This window comes from Paramisgurnus dabryanus, chromosome 3 (assembly GCF_030506205.2).
Source record: "Paramisgurnus dabryanus chromosome 3, PD_genome_1.1, whole genome shotgun sequence".
Lineage (NCBI taxonomy): Eukaryota > Metazoa > Chordata > Actinopteri > Cypriniformes > Cobitidae > Paramisgurnus > Paramisgurnus dabryanus.
In genome coordinates, this window is record NC_133339.1 from 3,325,056 (window position 1) to 3,343,673 (window position 18,618).

General features: G+C 38.4%; 1 protein-coding gene across 1 annotated transcript; it reads right to left on the bottom strand.

Moving 5' to 3' along the window:
* Nucleotides 1–13,898: 13,898 nt before the first annotated feature.
* LOC135733815 (ecto-ADP-ribosyltransferase 4-like) lies at nt 13,899–15,016 on the bottom strand. The gene is made up of 2 exons (XM_065252599.1): nt 14,893–15,016; nt 13,899–14,811 (listed from the first exon to the last, which is right to left on the bottom strand). Exons 1-2 carry the CDS (start codon nt 14,950–14,952, stop codon nt 14,098–14,100), a joined length of 774 nt encoding a protein of 257 aa, XP_065108671.1. The 5' UTR covers nt 14,953–15,016; the 3' UTR covers nt 13,899–14,097.
* Nucleotides 15,017–18,618: the final 3,602 nt, after the last annotated feature.

Here is an 18,618-nt window from a genome sequence, read left to right on the forward strand (position 1 = left end):
CAGAATCGGTCATCTCGGGCAGGACAGAGAGACTTTGAGAGTTGTGCATGGCCATTTTGTCAAGGGAAGAGAGTCTATGGGGCTTGGGAGTGTAAATGCCCCTACAACTCAACTATGAGGCATTAAACAGTGCAAACTGTTGTCTTGGAAAATGCCCTTTAGTGCTACCTCTCAGAAGTCCACCTGATTGCACAAGTCCAGAAACACGTCCACATATTCCTTGATGGGGCAGTTTCCCTGGCGTAGCAAAAACAAAACTTCTGCTGGATCCATTTTGGTCTGTGATTCTGTAAAGTTGGTTGCTAAATGCAAGCAGTCAGAGGCAGGGGATCCAAGTACAGTATTTAATTAAAGTGAACATAAAGTAAACAGACAGGTAAACATAATCCAAACAGGCAGACACGAAACAAAGACAGAGCATTACATTAACAATCACTGACCTCAAACAAGGCAAACACTGGGGTTCAATACACTGGGAAATGAGAACTGGGGTAAAAATCAGCATGCAGACCAATGAAACAAAAGAACTACAAAGAACTACAAATGGCGACACGGACTTTAAAATATAAGACATACACAGGGGAACACAGAACAGACTCATGACAACATTGCACATTTTCAGAATGATGTGCTTTGTACAAATCAACCCATTTCACAAAGGAGGAGCATAAAGGAGAAACAATAATGTACTCTATGTATGTGGAAAATAATTAAATATTTCTGATTTGCAAACAGAGCATGCTTCCAAGCAGATTCAGTCACTTCTAACATACCACGCACCACAGGAAAATTGGAATCGGTACAACCACAAAGAAAATCAGGACTTTACCTTGGATTAAGCCGATTAACTTTTAAAACATTCTGGAAGGAGGCTTTTGACTTTAAATTAGGAGTTTTCAAATCAAATCACTTTATTGTCACACGATGTGACTCACATCATCAATAGCACATGTGCAAGTGGTGAGTGAAAGTTTTGGGTGCATGCTCCAAACAGTGCAGAATACAATAGGACAAACTGTACAAATCACACTTTTACATAATATACATTATACACAGATGTACACAATATACACAGAATATATGAAATGTGTAGATGTTCATACGGTCAATCACCACATCCTACTGTTGACCCTTATGGCCATGGGTTTCTCTGATACAGCGCTACTATTGTTCAAGTCTTACCTCTCAGGTAGGTCATTTAAAGGAATACTTCAGGATTTAGAATTAAGCTTTGTATCAGTAGAAAACCAGTAGTATTTTCGAATTACCGTGCCTCTCTCCTTCATATTGCCCCTAGATGAGAGATGTGTGTATTTTTTGCAAACTGACGATTTTTGCGTCATCAGAGGTTTTTTTGGCCAGAGGCTTAAAACTACAGGCAGTAGTAGCAGCTAGTTCCGCATGTTTTCACCATGCCCATATAGGTGGGATCTCACTCACAGAATGTAAAGATAGTGTCAGCCATCAGTAGAAGCTAAGCTAACAGGCTATTGCTCCGTGGAAAAGTTTGAATAACAATGGCGGAATGTAGTTTTAAGGTTGAAATGGCAGAAGGGGATTTTGAAGAGCTGTTGAGAGAATCGGGTGTTTCTATGCCACCTTTAAGAGCCACAATACAGCGAAGAGCTGAGGGAGATGGAGGAATAGAAAGCAGAGGAGCCCGGAGAAGAGGCCGCAGCCTCAGACTCTGCTGCGTAGTAGAGCCCGTGGAGGACGCAGCATCCTCGGCTGCGTAGAGGAGCCCGGATAGGCACGAGCTTGGACAAAAACGTAGTGGCTGTACTCTTGCTGTGTGCCTTCTGTACGGAATTTCTGCATCAGATCTGGATATAGACGTTTGTGTGGTGAATAGTCAGGCGGAAGAGAATTGCAACCAGGGGGATCGTGCTTTTTTAGTTGTAGCCCCTAAACTGTGGAATGAGCTTCATCCACAGGTCAAATCAGCCCCAACCCTCGAATCTTTTAAATCTCGTCTTAAAACTTATTTATTTTCTCTAGCTTTTAACACATGATGATAACTGTGTGATCATATATTTTCTTTGAGGCTTTTATGTGTTAGTTTTTATGTGTTTATATTTCCATATGTTTATATGTACTATTAGTGTATTATTCCTGTTCAGCACTTTGTAAACCTTCGTTTTTTTTTAAATGTGCTATATAAATAAAATGGACTGGATGTAAAATAGCATACAGCTGAGCTAGCGGTGTTCTGGATTAGGGGTGGTGGCTTGCAGAGCTGTGCATTGTGGGAGTTGTAGTTTTCCATACAAATGCTCCCTAAAGTCACGTTCTGTCTTTTCTCTGTCAAATACATCGCCCTATCTGGGCTACATCTCTGACAGGGATTCCCTGGCTCTGATGTTGGCCTTGTCTGGGTTTGATGGTCAAACATGAGATCACATCAGCAGTATTTGGTGTCATGATGAAACTATTACTTGTTTTCTTATTCATATTTAGTGTCTTTTGTGTTGTTATTGTTTTGGCGTGAGGTAAAAGTTAATAAAACTATACTTATATAATGTTACTATTGCTTTCTTATTTATTCTTAACGCGATACGAGCACTCAATTATTATTAGACTTTGGTCTTATCAGCACTATATAAAACTGTTTTTTTATAGGGGTCAGAAAGATGTTTTTGCATGCTGCTTATAAATATATCAGTGGCGATATCTCATAACATGTTTTTATAGTCACGTCACGATAAAATAAATGATCAATGTCCACATTTAAAAGCTGCGGTGCTTACCTGCAGTTCCACAGTGTTTTCGCGTTCTGAGAAGAGAGATCGCTCCAGAAAAAAATGAGTGTTTACATTCCTCTTTCCAACTGTTAATCGTCCACACGATGTGACAAGACATAACTTCCATTAAGTTTAACGTAACATCCAAGAGCGCTGATCTTTGACGGAATAATCACTTTCGATTGGGATTCACAGACTGATTTATGAGCTAGTGAACTAATGAGACACATGGAGAGTGTTTAAAAACAGCGCGTTTGTGTGTGTCCGTGTGTGCCCGTGTGTGCGTGCAGATTTTCCATTCAGAGATGAGCCTGTTTAAAGGACCTCCATTCACTAGGTGGCGGAATGATACGAAAGGTGAAGCGGTTACTGTGCCGTTATCAGTACAATATCGCACGCCTCTTAGCCAATCAGATTCGAGAACCAGAAAGAACTGTTGTATAAATATATATATTTCTGTCTCAATTCAATTCAATTCAATTTTATTTATATAGCGCTTTTCACAATTGTTAATTGTTGCAAAGCAGCTTTACATGAGTAGATGTAGAGGAGAACATTGAAAATCAATACATAGTATAAGAAGTAGAATATAGCGGCTAAGGATAAAAAACCGTGTAAGCGAGCATATTAATAATGTAACGTATACAGTAAAGTGCTAAGTTAAGCCAAAGTTGGCTGACTCTCCCTGGGACTAAAAAACCCCCTAGGAGAAAACCCAATGGGAAAAAATCCTAGAAGGACAAAAAACCCTAGGGAGAGATTAATATTTATATTTATAATATATAGACACGGTAGGGATAGGAAGCGTGTAAGCGGATTAAACTGGTTCAGCCGGTGGCCGTTGGTCGCGCATCGGTTGGGCGTCACGTTGAAGGACAGCCAGTTGATTAGTGGTGCGATGACCTTCACAGCAACAGGAACTGGGTCTGTTTGTCTCATTGTCCTCAGAGTCGAGGACGAGACAGGGAGACAAAAACAGAATTCTATTAGCGTAGGGGCCGTTCGCATGTAATGCAAGTGTCATACATTATAGTGGTTTAATTCAGCTCGGTTCCAGACAGGCTAACTATTGCGGCAAGAGTAAATTACCCGTATGAGGTATGTGAGTGCTTTGTTCTAGACAAAATAACTACTGCGGGAAAAGTACATTTACTGGACATTCTATGTGAATGCTTTGTTAAAGAAGAATGTCTTAAGTTTAGATTTAAATTGATCGACTGTGTCTGATACTCGAACATTATTTGGTAAATCATTCCAGAGCTTAGGGGCTAAGTAGGAAAAGGATCTACCACCTTTAGACACTTTTGATATTCTAGGGATAATTAAGTAACCCGAATTTTGTGATCGCAGTTTACGTGGTGGATTGTATTCTGATAGTAGTTCTTTTATATACGAGGGCGCTAGGCCATTTAAGGCTTTGTAGGTGATTAGTAATATTTTAAATTGTATGCGATATTTAACTGGTAGCCAGTGTAAAGATGCCAGAATTGGACTAATGTGGTCATACTTTTTAGATCGAGTAAGCACTCTTGCGGCGGCGTTTTGAACCAGCTGTAGCTTGTTTACCTGATTTGCATGGCATCCCCCGAGTAACGAGTTACAATAGTCTAATCTAGAGGTCATAAAAGCATGGATAATCTTTTCTGCATCTGATGCAGACAGCATATGGCGTATTTTTGAGATATTTCTAAGATGGAAAAATGCTGTGCGGCAGACGTTGGAGATATGACTATCGAAAGATAGATTGCTGTCAAACATTACGCCTAAATTCTTAACCGTGGAAGATGGCACCACCGTGCAGCCATCTATGGGCAACTTGTAATCTGACATATTATGTTTGGAGCGATTTGGTTCAATAATAAGTATCTCTGTCTTATTGGAGTTTAGCATAAGAAAGTTATGTGCCATCCAGTCCCTAATATCACTAATGCAGTCTGTTAGCTTAGCAAACTGGTGGGTTTCGCTAGGATGTGACGAGATGTAAAGCTGGGTATCATCCGCATAGCAGTGAAAACTTATGTTATGTTTCCTGATAATGTCTCCTAGAGGTAACATATATAACGAGAATAGGATAGGGCCTAGAACTGATCCCTGAGGTACGCCGTATTTAACGGGGGAGTGATGTGACTCTTCCTCATTTACATAAACAAAGTGATATCGATTGGTTAGATACGATCTAAACCAGGCTAACGCCTGACCACTGATGCCAACATAGTTTTCTAGTCTATTGAGTAGGATTCTGTGATCTATTGTGTCAAAGGCTGCACTAAGGTCTAGTAATATAAGGATTGAGATTTCACCACGATCGGATGTTAATAGGAGGTCATTTGTAACTCTAAGCAGCGCTGTCTCTGTGCTATGGTGGGGCCTGAATCCTGATTGGAACTTTTCATATGTATTATTATTCGCTATGAATGTGCGTAGCTGGCTTGCCACTATTTTTTCTAATATTTTAGAAAGAAAAGGTAGATTTGAGATTGGTCTAAAGTTATTAAGATCTCCCTGGTCAAGGTTTGGTTTTTTAATGAGCGGTCTAATAACTGCTAGTTTGAAAGCTGTTGGAACGTATCCTAATTCTAGCGATGAGTTAAAGATATTTAGTACCGAGTCGGACACTACATGAAATACCTCTTTTAGTAATTTTGTGGGAATGGGGTCTAATATACAGGACAATGATTTAGATGACGTTACTAATTTAGAGAGCTCTTCTATTGTAGTAGGTTTAAATGACTCAAGATGTTCGTATGATAATCTAGTGGTAAATGTACTATTGGGTTGAGTGGTGGCTGCTTGCGTAGTTTCTATGTTTTCCCTAATAGAAATAATTTTGTTAGTAAAGAAGTTCATGAAGTCGTTACTATTGTGTTGGAATTTACTATTGGTTTCTGTTTGTTCTTTGTTTCTAGTCAGTTTCGCAACTGTGCTAAAGAGGAAACGAGGGTTGTTATGATTTTCTTTAATAAGCGTACTGAGATAGGTAGATCTGGCGGTTTTAATAGCCTGTCTGTAGTGTTGAACACTCTCTTTCCATGCTGAACGCCATACTTCTAACTTTGTGTTTCGGTAGTTTCTTTCCATTTTTCTAGCTACTTTTTTAAGGGCTGCAGTATGATGGTCATACCATGGAGCTGGCGTTTTTCCTTTGATTCTCTTTTTTCGTATGGGAGCAACGGCATCCATCGTGCTAGAGCAAACGTTGTTCAGGTTTTCTATTATAATATCCAGATCTTCACGGTTATCTGCTACATGTTTCATTTGAGACAGGTCTGGAAGAGTGCTAATAAAGCTATCTTTAGTGGTGGAAATTATTGTTCTGGCTAATCTGTAGCATGTTGTAGACTGAGCGGTCCTATCTAGAAGTATTGTGTATGACACAAGGCAATGGTCTGAAACGGCATCGCTCTGGGGTGATATTTCGATGTCATTAATATTGAGTCCGAGTGACAGAATTAAGTCTAATGTGTGCTTACGAGTATGCGTGGGTCCAGACACGTTTTGTTTAATACCGAGAGAATTTAGAACATCCATAAACGCACGTCCTAATGCATCTTTTGAGTTATCCACATGGATGTTAAAATCACCAACGATAAGAGCTTTGTCTACAGTGACTGTAAGCTCAGATAGGAAGTCTGCTATTTCTTTAAGAAAATCTGTGTGGTGGCCCGGAGGCCTATATATGGTAGCTAAAATGAACGAAAGCTGTTTGTTGTTACGATCAGTTATTTCCATGTTTAACAGTATTATTTCAAACGAATTAAATTTTAGTTCTGATTTATGGTTTACTTTGAACATTTTGTTGTATATTGTAGCTACACCACCCCCTCTCCCTTTTAGGCGAGGAACGTGTTTATAATAATAGTCTTGTGGGGTGGATTCGTTTAAACTGATGTAATCGTCTGCTTTAAGCCAGGTCTCTGTTAAACAGAGTGCATCTAAGTTTTGGTCAGTAATTATTTCATTGATAATAGGTTCTTTATTGGTAAGCGATCTAATGTTAAGAAGGCCGAATTTTAACATTTGAGTTTCATCTTTTAGTGTATTGTGTTCTAATTTTATGTTAATAAGATTTGTACGAGACGAGGTAGACGGTGCTCTGTATTTATTTGTTCGAGGAACAGACACAGTCGAGATGTGTTGGTACTCTGGTAAAAAAGGCTCTATGTGCTGGGATATATGTGATCTTGACATGTCAAGGCAGCTAACAGACTGATGGGTAAGCCGATCTGTCTGTTTCCTGACCTGGGCCCTGGATAGTCAGACTATATCAAAAGTAAGACTATTGGTCAGATTTCTAGAGAGTATAGCACTACCTTCCGGAGACGGATGGAGGCCATCTCTCTTTAGCAGGTCAGGTCTTCCCCGGAAATGCTTCCAATTGTCTATAAACCCTACGTTATGCTGAGGGCACCACTTTGACATCCAGCCATGAAGAGACACTAATCTACTGTAAGTTTCATCTCCCCGGTAGGCGGGGAGGGGACCAGAGCAAATTACATTGTCTGACATTGTTTTTGCAATTTCACACACCTCTTTAATAGTATCTTTGGTGATCTCCGACTGGCGGAGTCTGGTGTCATTCGTGCCGGCGTTAATAACAATCTTAGAAAACTTACGTTTAGCATTAGCCAGCACTTTTAATTTGGATCTAATGTCAGACGCTCTGGCTCCCGGTATACAATCGACTATGGTGGCTGGTGCCTCAATGTCAACGTTCCTGAGTATAGAATCTCCAATAACCAGGGCACTTTTAACAGACGTCTCAGCCGGTGTATTGCTGAGTGGAGAAAATCTGTTTGATATTAAAACAGGAGCGTGATTTGGGTGCCGAATGTGACTATGCCGCCTGACAGTCACCCAGTTAGTCAGCCGCCTTGACTCTGAAGTCGGAACCGAGCCATGTGTATTACGCTTAACACTAGGCGCACCCGAAACAGTGTTTGTAACAATAACATTAGCGGTCTTACTGTCCTCAACTAGCGTTCGGATGCGCGCTTCTAGTTCAGCAACCTTCTCCGTCAGCCTTACTACTTCAATACACTTAGCACATGTAAACCCCTCTATGCTGACGGAAGAAGCTAAACTGTACATGTGGCAAGTAGTGCAGGTTACAATGACAAGCGGAGTCTTACCGTGTTCATGCTGGGCGATGGCGTCTCCGTTCGCCTGAACGCGGTCCGTGAAGCTGCATCGAGACGGGTGCTGGCTCGCAGTACGCCTCGGCCGCCTACGAGTGTCTGTGGTCAGGGTGATGTGAGGCACGCTGACTCTGCGAAGGCCGGGCAGCACCTCCTTCACAGCTTCCCGATCTGGTGTGGACAGATCAGAAAAGCATACCTCGGATGAATCCGCCATTAGATCGCCAAAGAAGGCAGGTTTAAGTAAACAGACGGTAAGAAATGCTAGAGGGCTATATGCTAAAACTGGGTGTTACAAGTGATAAAATCGTTTCGCTTAGTAATACAATTCAGTAATCGTCAAGGTAAAGTATTCCTAAGATAAACTAATAAGTTATATTATATAGATAGGAATAAGATAGTGAAAAAATAGGATTTAGCTGATAAGCTCAACGGAGCTTCGGGCTTGCGACTCTTCTCTTCGTCTTACTCTCAGCGTCTCTCTCTGATGACGTTGCCTCTCTCTGATGACTGTAGTTAAAAGATAACGTCTAAAACGTTATCTTTTAAAATTATGTTTTTCTGAAAAGAAATTTTCGTCCCTGCTCACCCCTATTATGTAAAGTCAGCATGTAGCTAAATAAAGTCTGTTTGTGTCTTGCAGAAATCCTGACAGATGTAAAAAAATGTGTAATTCTTAGAAAATATAATGGGAACTGTGCAAAACACCAATTTTATATATAGATGTATTTTGTTTACTTAAGAACTGATATTCCTGGAATCGGGTGCCTTTGTCCCGCCTTTCATTTCACAATAATATAAAAAATCCAAAAAGATTGTTCCTCATTGCCACTTTTGATTTATACACTGCAAAAAAATGATGTGTTAATTTTTTACACATTGTGTGTGTCATGCCATTAAAGGCGTTATTTCATGTTAAAATAAATGAAAGGGCCGACACAAGTTGCGTTAAAAACAGTGACGGTAGTAACGCGTTACAAAGTAATTCCGTTACTGTAATTCCACTACTTTTAGCGGTAATAAACATGTAACGAAGTATTTTTTAAAATCAAGTAACGCAGTTACAATTACTGAAATTTAAATGAGTTGGCTACTCGTGTTACTCTATTTTGTGATAAATAAACACTTGCAGACAAGACATTTCTGATATAATGTTGCAGGACCTTGGTGGGCGGCATAAAATGTGTTGTCCCTATACTAACACACCTTCTTTGTTATTATTCATTGTTCCACTCACCACAGTCCTGCTATGTTAAATCAGAAATGTCTTGTCTGCAAGTGTTCATTTATCACAAATAGAGCAACGCAAGTAACCAACTCATTTAAATTTCAGTAATTGCAACTGTGTTACTTGATTAAAAAAAAATACTTGAGTCAAAAACATTGAATAGTCCATGCAGCTTTAAATCTTTACACATTTTTCTTCTTTAAATTACATGATGTTTTTATTGAACTTATACTTGATAAACTTTTTGTTGTAATCTGTGTAAAGCTGCTTTGGAACAATGAACAATTGGGATAAGCTTTATATAAATAAAATTGAACTGAATTAAACTTTTCTGGTGTTTTTGTTAAATCTGCAATCATTAAGTCTTTTGGTTAGAAATAAACAAAAATCAATTATGCGCCCTTTCTTTGGAAAACATGAGTGGATGGGGATTGAGTCGGTCATCGTAACCAGAAAACTCTTCAAGCTTCTAAAGGACCCAAAAGTGTCCTAGAATGTTTTAGATGTCTTATAAAACGCCTGATTCAAATTATTAGCTTGTTAGTGTGTTTACTTATAAGACAATTCAAACATTTTGGAGAGAGGCAGATGTTTTATATAAAAAATCTGGGGGGATGAGGACACTGCTGTAGACTAGACTAATTCTTAAAAATGTACTCAGTTTTCTAATTATTCACTGATGCTGTACCATATATTTTGACTAAAAAAAAACATTTAAGGCTATGCACCCCAATAGCCACACCTGTTCTGTACATAAGTAATTTTGATGACATATTTTTGATTAATGTTTTATTTAGATACAGTGTGAGTACCAGTTTAAACTGAAGTTAGACTGTGCTAACAACGCTTTATTAAAAAATACATGCTGACTATGACTAGTGATGGCTAAATGAAGCATTTCAAAGCATTATTGCTTTCTGATGCAATTTTGTCAAAAATGGTTAATTAATCGAAGCTTCAATCAAAGAGAAAATGCACACCACCATCTTCTGGTGAAGTAAATGTAATGCAACAAAGCTGAAACTATAAAATACAAGTAGGCTAATGTTACTGCCCCATTTAAGCGGTCAGAGCTTTGACACAGTGTTCATGTTTTTTAAACCCATTTAATAATAATAATGCATTTTATTTCACGGTGCCTTTCAGAACACCCAACGTCACCTTACAAGCAATATACAGGTCACTGCATAAGACAAAACACACATTTATTTAGTAGGTGAATTTTACAGATACTGATGAGTTTCATGTGTTCACCTTAATAATAAAACATCGAGCCTGAGATTTTGTGGGCTGGACATTTATGTATTTAAAAAAGGTGAGTGGAGGAGATTATTCATTAAATGTTGTGGTTTTTATTTAGAAATATAATTTGATAATAAATACAATATATTTTTATTTTATAATAATTTATAATATAATAGGCTATACATTTGGTAATTTCTTTTTTAACAATTTCACCAGCTTTTGGAGAACATTCTCTCGCATGAAACAGATAATGCTGGAGTACACAAAAGCTTTTCTATGGCATGGCTTCACTTGTGTGAAAAATAAAGCTGCCAAGTTTCAAACCTGTCAACGCCGGATTGGGCTATCAAAGCAGTCGTGTGGTTCAAGTTGATTGCTTCAGACGTCATATTTCACGTTACTATTGACGTAACGATACAAGCTCCGAAACAGTGCTTCATTGCAAGAACTTTTCGAGCTTGGCAGCCATCTTGGACACAGGCTCAGATGCTGACACGGCAGCCATCTTAGACACAGGTGCAGGTATGAGTCTCGGTCTAACCACCATTGTGGTGCACACAGGCATCTGTGACCGGCCTGGCTCTCAGGCATACGTAGCCTGGTGCATATTCCCCCCCCCCAAAAAAAAAACTGTTTAGGCAAGGCGTCCTCGTCTACCTCACCCACGGTAAAGGAAGACCCGGCCAACAACAGCGCATAATTAAAAAATGGCTCAATCGACCCTCAAGGATCATTATAGGTGAAAATGGCCTTGAGTGGTTGAATTAGTCCCTTGCCCTTCAGGGCTGCTTAACTCTTTCACCGCCAGCGTTTTTAAAAAAAGTTGCCAGCCAGCGCCAGCGTTTTTCATGATTTTCACCAAAGTTTAATGCCTTCCAGAAAATGTTCTTCTTTAAATAAATAAACATACAATATTTCAAATGAAAGAACAGACCCTCTGCTTTCAAACAAAAAAAAACGTTTCATCCTACCTTTAGTGGTTCTTTTGCAATCAGCTTTTGAATATGGGTAGGTTTTTGCAAAAACACCATATTTTGAGCAAAAAGCAGAGATAATTCCATATTTGTGACGGACTTTTCATAGAGATCCGATTCAGAGCGATCTTTAGAACAGACACGGACATGCAGCAGCTTGCCATAGGGCAATACTTCCGGTTTTAAAAAGTTGCGGAAGGGTAATTAATAGCGGTATTGCGGAAAGACGGAAAATCTCGTCATTGGCGGGGACGCGTTTTCTCTTAATTGACGAGATATCTCGTCAATGGCGGGGAAAGAGTTAAGGACTCCTCAGCTAAGATGCATGGTGTGTAGCTATATTAAATTCTGTAAAGATTCTGTGAATTCCTCTAAGGAGGTTAAAGGAGACATATCATGCTAAATCAACTTTCTTAGCTCTTAAATGCATTTTGTTGTATATTTGTAGTGTTTAGAAGTACATCAAAGTTGAAATTAGTCTCTTCAGGTGCTTTGTTGATATCTTTATATTCTGTTTTGGTCATATTTTCCAACCGGTTCTGATTTTTCTATTATCTATTACGTTTTTTGAACAATTACGTCACAGTATTTGCAGCGGAACTGCCAAATAAGGACATCGACTCCCAGCCCAACACTACGAGCAATCCGCCATTATTTATTTTTCGCTGCGATATTGTAGTCCAAGCTCAAGGATGCAGAAGTTACGAGAGAGTAAATCAAAATGTTCGGTTGTTGAACCTGTGCCTGGTTGAGTTTTATTTTTCACGGAAATGTCATTTTTTAGTGTGCGAAGCACTTCAAGGATAATTTCACCAACCTCCACCAGTATAAAGAAGGATTTGCCGATAGACTTCGTCTGATTGAGGGGTCAATTACTTCTATCTTTGGAGACGACGAGCAGAGCACTTCGGTAAGCTGTAAATAACTTTAAAAACAGTAAAGTACACGGTGGTCATGGTTTAGCAGTGCTGTTTCTCAATCCGAAGGCTGCAGCCTGTGGATGTCGCATGTGGTCATCAACCCGGGATTAAGTTATAGCATATTACAACAACTTACAATTAACTAAGAGTAATAGTCAACTTTATAATTGTTAATATTCTGAAATAAGACAGCCGGCATTAACACACCATTGCGATACCTCCATATGAAGACGTTGTTCTGCAGGTTCGTCGTCTTCATTTTCATCTCGCTCCATTTCCGACTCTGGCGCGAACATATAAGGCTGGATGGACAAGTCTTCCGTTGTTGACATTTTGTGAATAACGAGTAAATAAAAAGTTTCTGTGCAGCTAGATAATCGTATCTCTGCTATAAAACTACAAAAATGGCCGAACGGGGTGGAGTTTAACCGAGTGTCACCTCTGCAACCTGGAGAGGGGGCAGGGTATGACGTGCATTTAAAAAGATAGTACCAAAACGAGTTGCTCTCAGATGCACATCAGAAAAGGGGTAAAAAGGGGGCCTCTGGGACTATAATAATGAGGAATTCAGACCCAAGCATTGCAGTTTTGCTTTATATAGACCACAAATAGATGATTTATATGTAAAAAGGACAGATTTAAAAGCATGATATGTCTGCTTTAAGGTTTATCCTAATAATAAACCTTAGGTTTCACCTGAAATAAAAATATTGATAAGCCAAAGGAATGCTGCTTTTAATTGTGGTAATACACTTAAGGTTAAAGAAGTGTATGAAATTGCAATATTAAGAAAGCTAAAATAAATTACAAAGATAAGATAGAGACAGAATTTGCGTGGAATGGTATGAGAAAATTACAGGCTGTTTTGGGAGCTCTGAAGTTAGACTTGCTGGATTTAACTCTGACATTGATCTGATGGCTTATACATTTTATTTGAGCTTCGACAAGCATAATTTTACTGGTCAGGTTAACTATTTGAGACAAATGAGTAGGTCATCCCCTAACAATGTTAAAATTAACACAGGGTGTGATCAGGTTACTCAAGCAGATAAATATTAGAAAGAGTCCAGGCCACGATCACATCTGTGGAAATGTGTTAAAGACCTGTGCTGAGCAACAGCTGTCCACTGTAGTCCCTGTTGCAAAGTGCTCTAATCCCAAAGCACTAAAGGACTTTAGACCTGTAGCTTTAACTTCCCTGGTTATGAAAATGTTTGAGAAGGTGATGAAACAGGTATGTCATTAGACCTCATGCAGTTTGCGTACAGGGCAGAAAGAGATGTGGAGGATGCCTCTGACGATGCTGACTAGCCTGTATCGCCACCTTGAGAGCCCCACGTCCCATGCGAGTCACAGTATATCCAGTGAGTCATACATAAGCTGATGTGTGTTAAAAACTGTGGTAAACCAAATGTATTATTCTGTCAAAAACCACAGTTACTACACTTTGGGCGGTTTCCCGGACAAAAATAGTTATATTTCCTTATTAAACTAAGGCCAAGTCCTGGCTTAAGCTTATCCCTGTCCGGGAACTCACCCTTATCACTATAATTAAACCATGATTTTTTCTAAGTGCAGGTATCCCTTATTTATCATTATTATAATTGCAAGATAATAAAGACAGCTATAATTAAAGAATTGGACACAAAATATTAATTTAAAATATTTTATTATTATATTATAAACAAAACAACAAATATGCAACAAACGTGTTAAGCTGCATTTAATTCTGCTTGTGATAAAAAAATTGATTCTCATTTGGGTCATTTAAGCGGCAATCCTGAAAGCTTGCTTAATATATCAAAGAAAAATGATAATATGTAAATGCTGATCATTCAGAGATAATGACATTTGCTATTTAATTTTCTTGAACAATTTACAGTTTAGGTTACTTTTTATACCAGCGCTTTTCAACACAAACACAGTCTTACACCAGTCACCCTTCTTACCTTTCCTGATATCAGTGATTTTAAATTTCTCATATGGGGGAATCAATACCTCTTTCTGATCACGGTACCAGGAGTAGTCTGTCACATTAGCACCGTAACAAGTCTCAATTTCAAAACACGATTCATTTCCAAACTTCAATCCTACATCACGATCAAGAGAGGAGGACGCAAATGAGCCAAAACGAATCTCTGTGTTATTGACACCATTAAATTTAACACTGGTACGACGATAAGTTGATATGCATCCATTTTGCGTTTCCTTAAGAGTCTGTATCGCTCGTGTCAACCAAAAGTAAAGTGTATACCATGAGAATTTCTTGTATTGGTATTTCTCTCTACCGGTCCTAACATCCTGATTGAATTTTTTATGTACGCCTCCTATAACACCAGTATACACATAAATGGCAATTAAATGCTTTTTAGTTTTTAAGGGTTCTAGTTTTTTTCCCTCGATTTTTTTTTCACTTTTACTCCAAGCGTCTCCAAAGCCTGACATGTTAGCTTTCCTTTCTTTGTTTAGATAGTTTTCTTTCTCCACCAAGTTGTTCATCTCTACTGCACAACCAATATATTGGTCATCAACTGAATTCTCTGCCATATCCAATGGAATGCTGTCATCCTATATCCAAAATTATAATAACTTTAGTAATAATGTCATTATGCTTGTACAATAATATACAGACTCATAAATCAATCTTACCTTTCCTAGGACAACATTACTGGTGAAAATGAGAATAAGAGCTGCAGTGGTCAACATCATGATGTAGTCTGAATCCTCAGATGAACAACCAATGGAGATCAGGTATGAATATAATACCGTTAAGAAGCTGCAAAAGACAACAATACAACATTGTGTTACTAATCCAAAATCTTTGCACAGTACAAAACTGTGCACACCGTAGCTTCGCATAATTTCTGATTTATTCAACATTTTCTTTGAGACATTTTAAACATTTAGTTTTTAAAGCAAACATGAACTGTAAAAATATATAATTAATTTGTGCTTTAATAGTACCAAAAGCTTGTAATCATAAGGGAATCATTTTTACAGAGCTAAAGAACACCTACTGTATATAACACTTCTGTACAACCATAGGTGATGCTAAAGCACAATAGTGTATTTCATAACAAGTCTCAAAGTATAAGTTCAGTAAAGTAATTAAAGTGTATAGAAAGTTAAGACATCATACCTGTATGCATGAAGAAAGAGTGGCAATGAGGAACAAACTCAGAGGGTTTTATACTTTCTGATAGTAGTAGGCGGGTCAAAGACAAACTAAATACTAAGAAAACATCATCAGTTCTTAGAAAACTCATCACATCTAAATATATTAACTGTTTATAAAACTGCTGAGAATTATAACACCCAGGTTTTCATTAGTCTGTGACAGGATGTTTGTAAATAGACTTGTAGATCCAACTATGATTATACCAGATATTGTTATTGTTTTTTAATGATAATCAAAGATTTTTGCACGATTAACTTTGTACAAACTTATATAAATTAGCCATCTTGTAAAATATGAATGAATTCAGATCAGGCTGGTTTGTATCAGGTCACTGGTTCGAGTATCACGGCTAGCAAGCTGTTGCAAGTTGTACAAGTTGTGAAGTTGTTGCTGCAGGCAGTGATGCAGTAGCTGCTCAGTGCTCAGCGCACGTGTGTGTGTGTGTGTGTGTGTGTGTGTGTGTGTGTGTGTGTGCGCGCTCATGACTTCCGGCATGTGTGTGTTCTCTACTTAATGGGATGGGTTAATTACAGGCATGACATTTCGAGTATAGGCAACCATACTTCACAGTCATGAAAATTTTAATTTAATTTACATACTAGGTTGCTTTCCAGTAGTGTTAAACAATATGGCAGCCAACTGAAGCAAACTTTTCTTTTCATGATTTTACATTTATTTTGGTGTGTGAGTGTTAGTACATAACCCTCCGCAAAGTTACAAAACACAAAGTTTAAATTTGTTAAAATTTAAAGACTTTACTACTGACTATTGAAACAATGATTTAAACACGAGTTTTGAGCAGTCTACGATCACAATTGAAGGCATGGTTTTATGTTTTATAGGGCATTTAAGGTATCCTGGAAAGGTGACGTCTCTGAACCCCAACGTCTCAATACCGGGGTACCTCAAGGCTCCATTCTTGGATCCCTGCTCTTTTCGATATACAACTAACTAACCCTTGGCTGTGTATACTGTGTTAGACATGATAAGACTATTCCTAGCGCACTTATGTATTGCTATGCTTATGTTGCTATAATTGCTTCTATTGTTTACCTCATTTGTAAGTCGCTTTGGACAAAAGTGTCTGCTAAATGACTAAATGTAATGTAAAGTGTTCTGGAGGGAGGGAAGCTCACCTCCTACAATATGGGGGCACCCTCTGAAGTGCTTTGCAGTTGCCAGCAGTACTGTTGCCATACCGGGCGGTAATGCAACCAGTCAAAATGCTCTCCACTGTGCAGTTGTAAAAGTATCTGAGGATCCAGGGGCTTATTTGAACTTCCTAAGGCGTCCGAGGAAAAATAGGCACTGATGTGCCTTTTTCAGCAATGCATCAGTGTGAACAGTCCATGTAAGATCCTCAGTGATGTGTACACCCAGGAAAGCTGTTAAACGATTTCACAGGTGTTGCATCTAAGGTGATGAGGGTTAGGGTTCTTTGTCCTGTCTTCTGAAATCCACCACCAGCTTCTTGGTCTTGTTGATGTTGAGTAAGAGGTGGTTCTTCTGACACAAGTGTATAATATGGTGTCAAAACGTAGCTGTATATAGCAAAAGGCAGCTATATATAGCCTCCAAATGGCTGGATCCACAGGGTGGCCATTTTTAAGGCCTCCAACATTACTGGCATGACAAGGAGATCCCACTAGAGATGTTTTCTACGCGTATAGTAGAGGAGGCTCCATCATGATCTGGGGTGTTTTTTCCTTTAATGGGAAGATGGAGTTTCAGGTTGTGCAGGGGCGTCAAACAGCGGCTGGCTATGTGGACATGTTGCAGCGGGCATCCCTCTTGACTGAGGGCCCTCATCTGTGTGGTAATGACTGGGTCTTTCAACAGGACAATGCTACAGTTCACAATGCCCGCCTGATGAAGAGCTTCTTCCAGGAGAATAACGTCACTCTTTTAGACCATCCTGCATGTTCCCCTGATCTAAATCCCATTGAGAACAGGATGGCAAGGAAAGTTTACAAAAACACACATCAGTTCCCGACTGTAGATGCCCTTCGTGAAGCCATCTTCACCACATTGAACAATGTTTCCACAAGCCTCCTGGAAACAGTTGCATCAAGCATGCCACAAAGAGGTTTTTAATTGATCAACAATAATGGTGGGGTTACTCAGTACTGAGATCCTATTAACACTTTTAGTTTTGTTATGGGGTATTTTTGGGTTATGGTCTTAAACTTTTGATCAGCTGATAAACAGCCTCTTTGAGTTCAAATGCAGTTGTCAATAAATTGCTTACTCACTACTCTTTTTTCTCTTGCTCCTGTTTCTTATTTTGGGATTTTAAAGCAGTAGTTACTAAACAGTTATGATCCGCCAGCGTAAGATGTGAATACTTGTAATGTTTTCCCTGGTCTTAAGAATTTGTTCAGGAGTGTATTTGCATTAGCTAACATTAACAAAGATGAATAAATGGATCACTTCTAGTGAACATTAGCAAAATTGCTGCAACCAAATTTTAATCATTTAACTAGAAGCATACAAGAGCAGCTACTTACAACTAAAAAAGTAAAATATTTAAAACTGTTTGTCAATATTGTTTTAAAATACTTGTAACGTAGGCTATGTTGAATAATGTTGAATGGTTATTATTTTGTGGGTTCGCATCAAACATAACTTTATCAGATCAGTTTTTTTAAATAAAGTGGTTACTTTTCAAAAATACTGGACAAAACTGCATTTGAGGAAGCCACAAAATATGGAAGTTACAAAATGTGAAAGGAAAACTATATGTAGATGGTGTTACATTTTACTGCAGATCCATCCACAATCTAACAGCTACCCTGACCTAAGTGATGCTACACTGAATTATTAAATTAAATCAGTGATGCTTCATTGATTTAATAAAGTAAACAACATAGAACACATAAAATAATATATAATTCATTAAGAAAAGCTAAAATGCTACACTGTAAAAAAAATTGCTGTAATAATGCTGTTGGTTGCCAGTAACTTACTGTAGAAGATGAAGACTGAAAATATTTCATGTTCATTTAACTTTGAACAAACTATTGCCAGTAAATAGCATACATGTAAATTATACAGTAAGTTACTGGCAGCAAGTTGCCAGTAATACTCAGTAATACTGTAATTTCTACAGACATTTTTTTACAGTGTAATTATGTATTTTGATGTGTGTTACTGTTAAAGTTGCCATGAAACAGAAGTTGCAATTGACTTATTTTCCC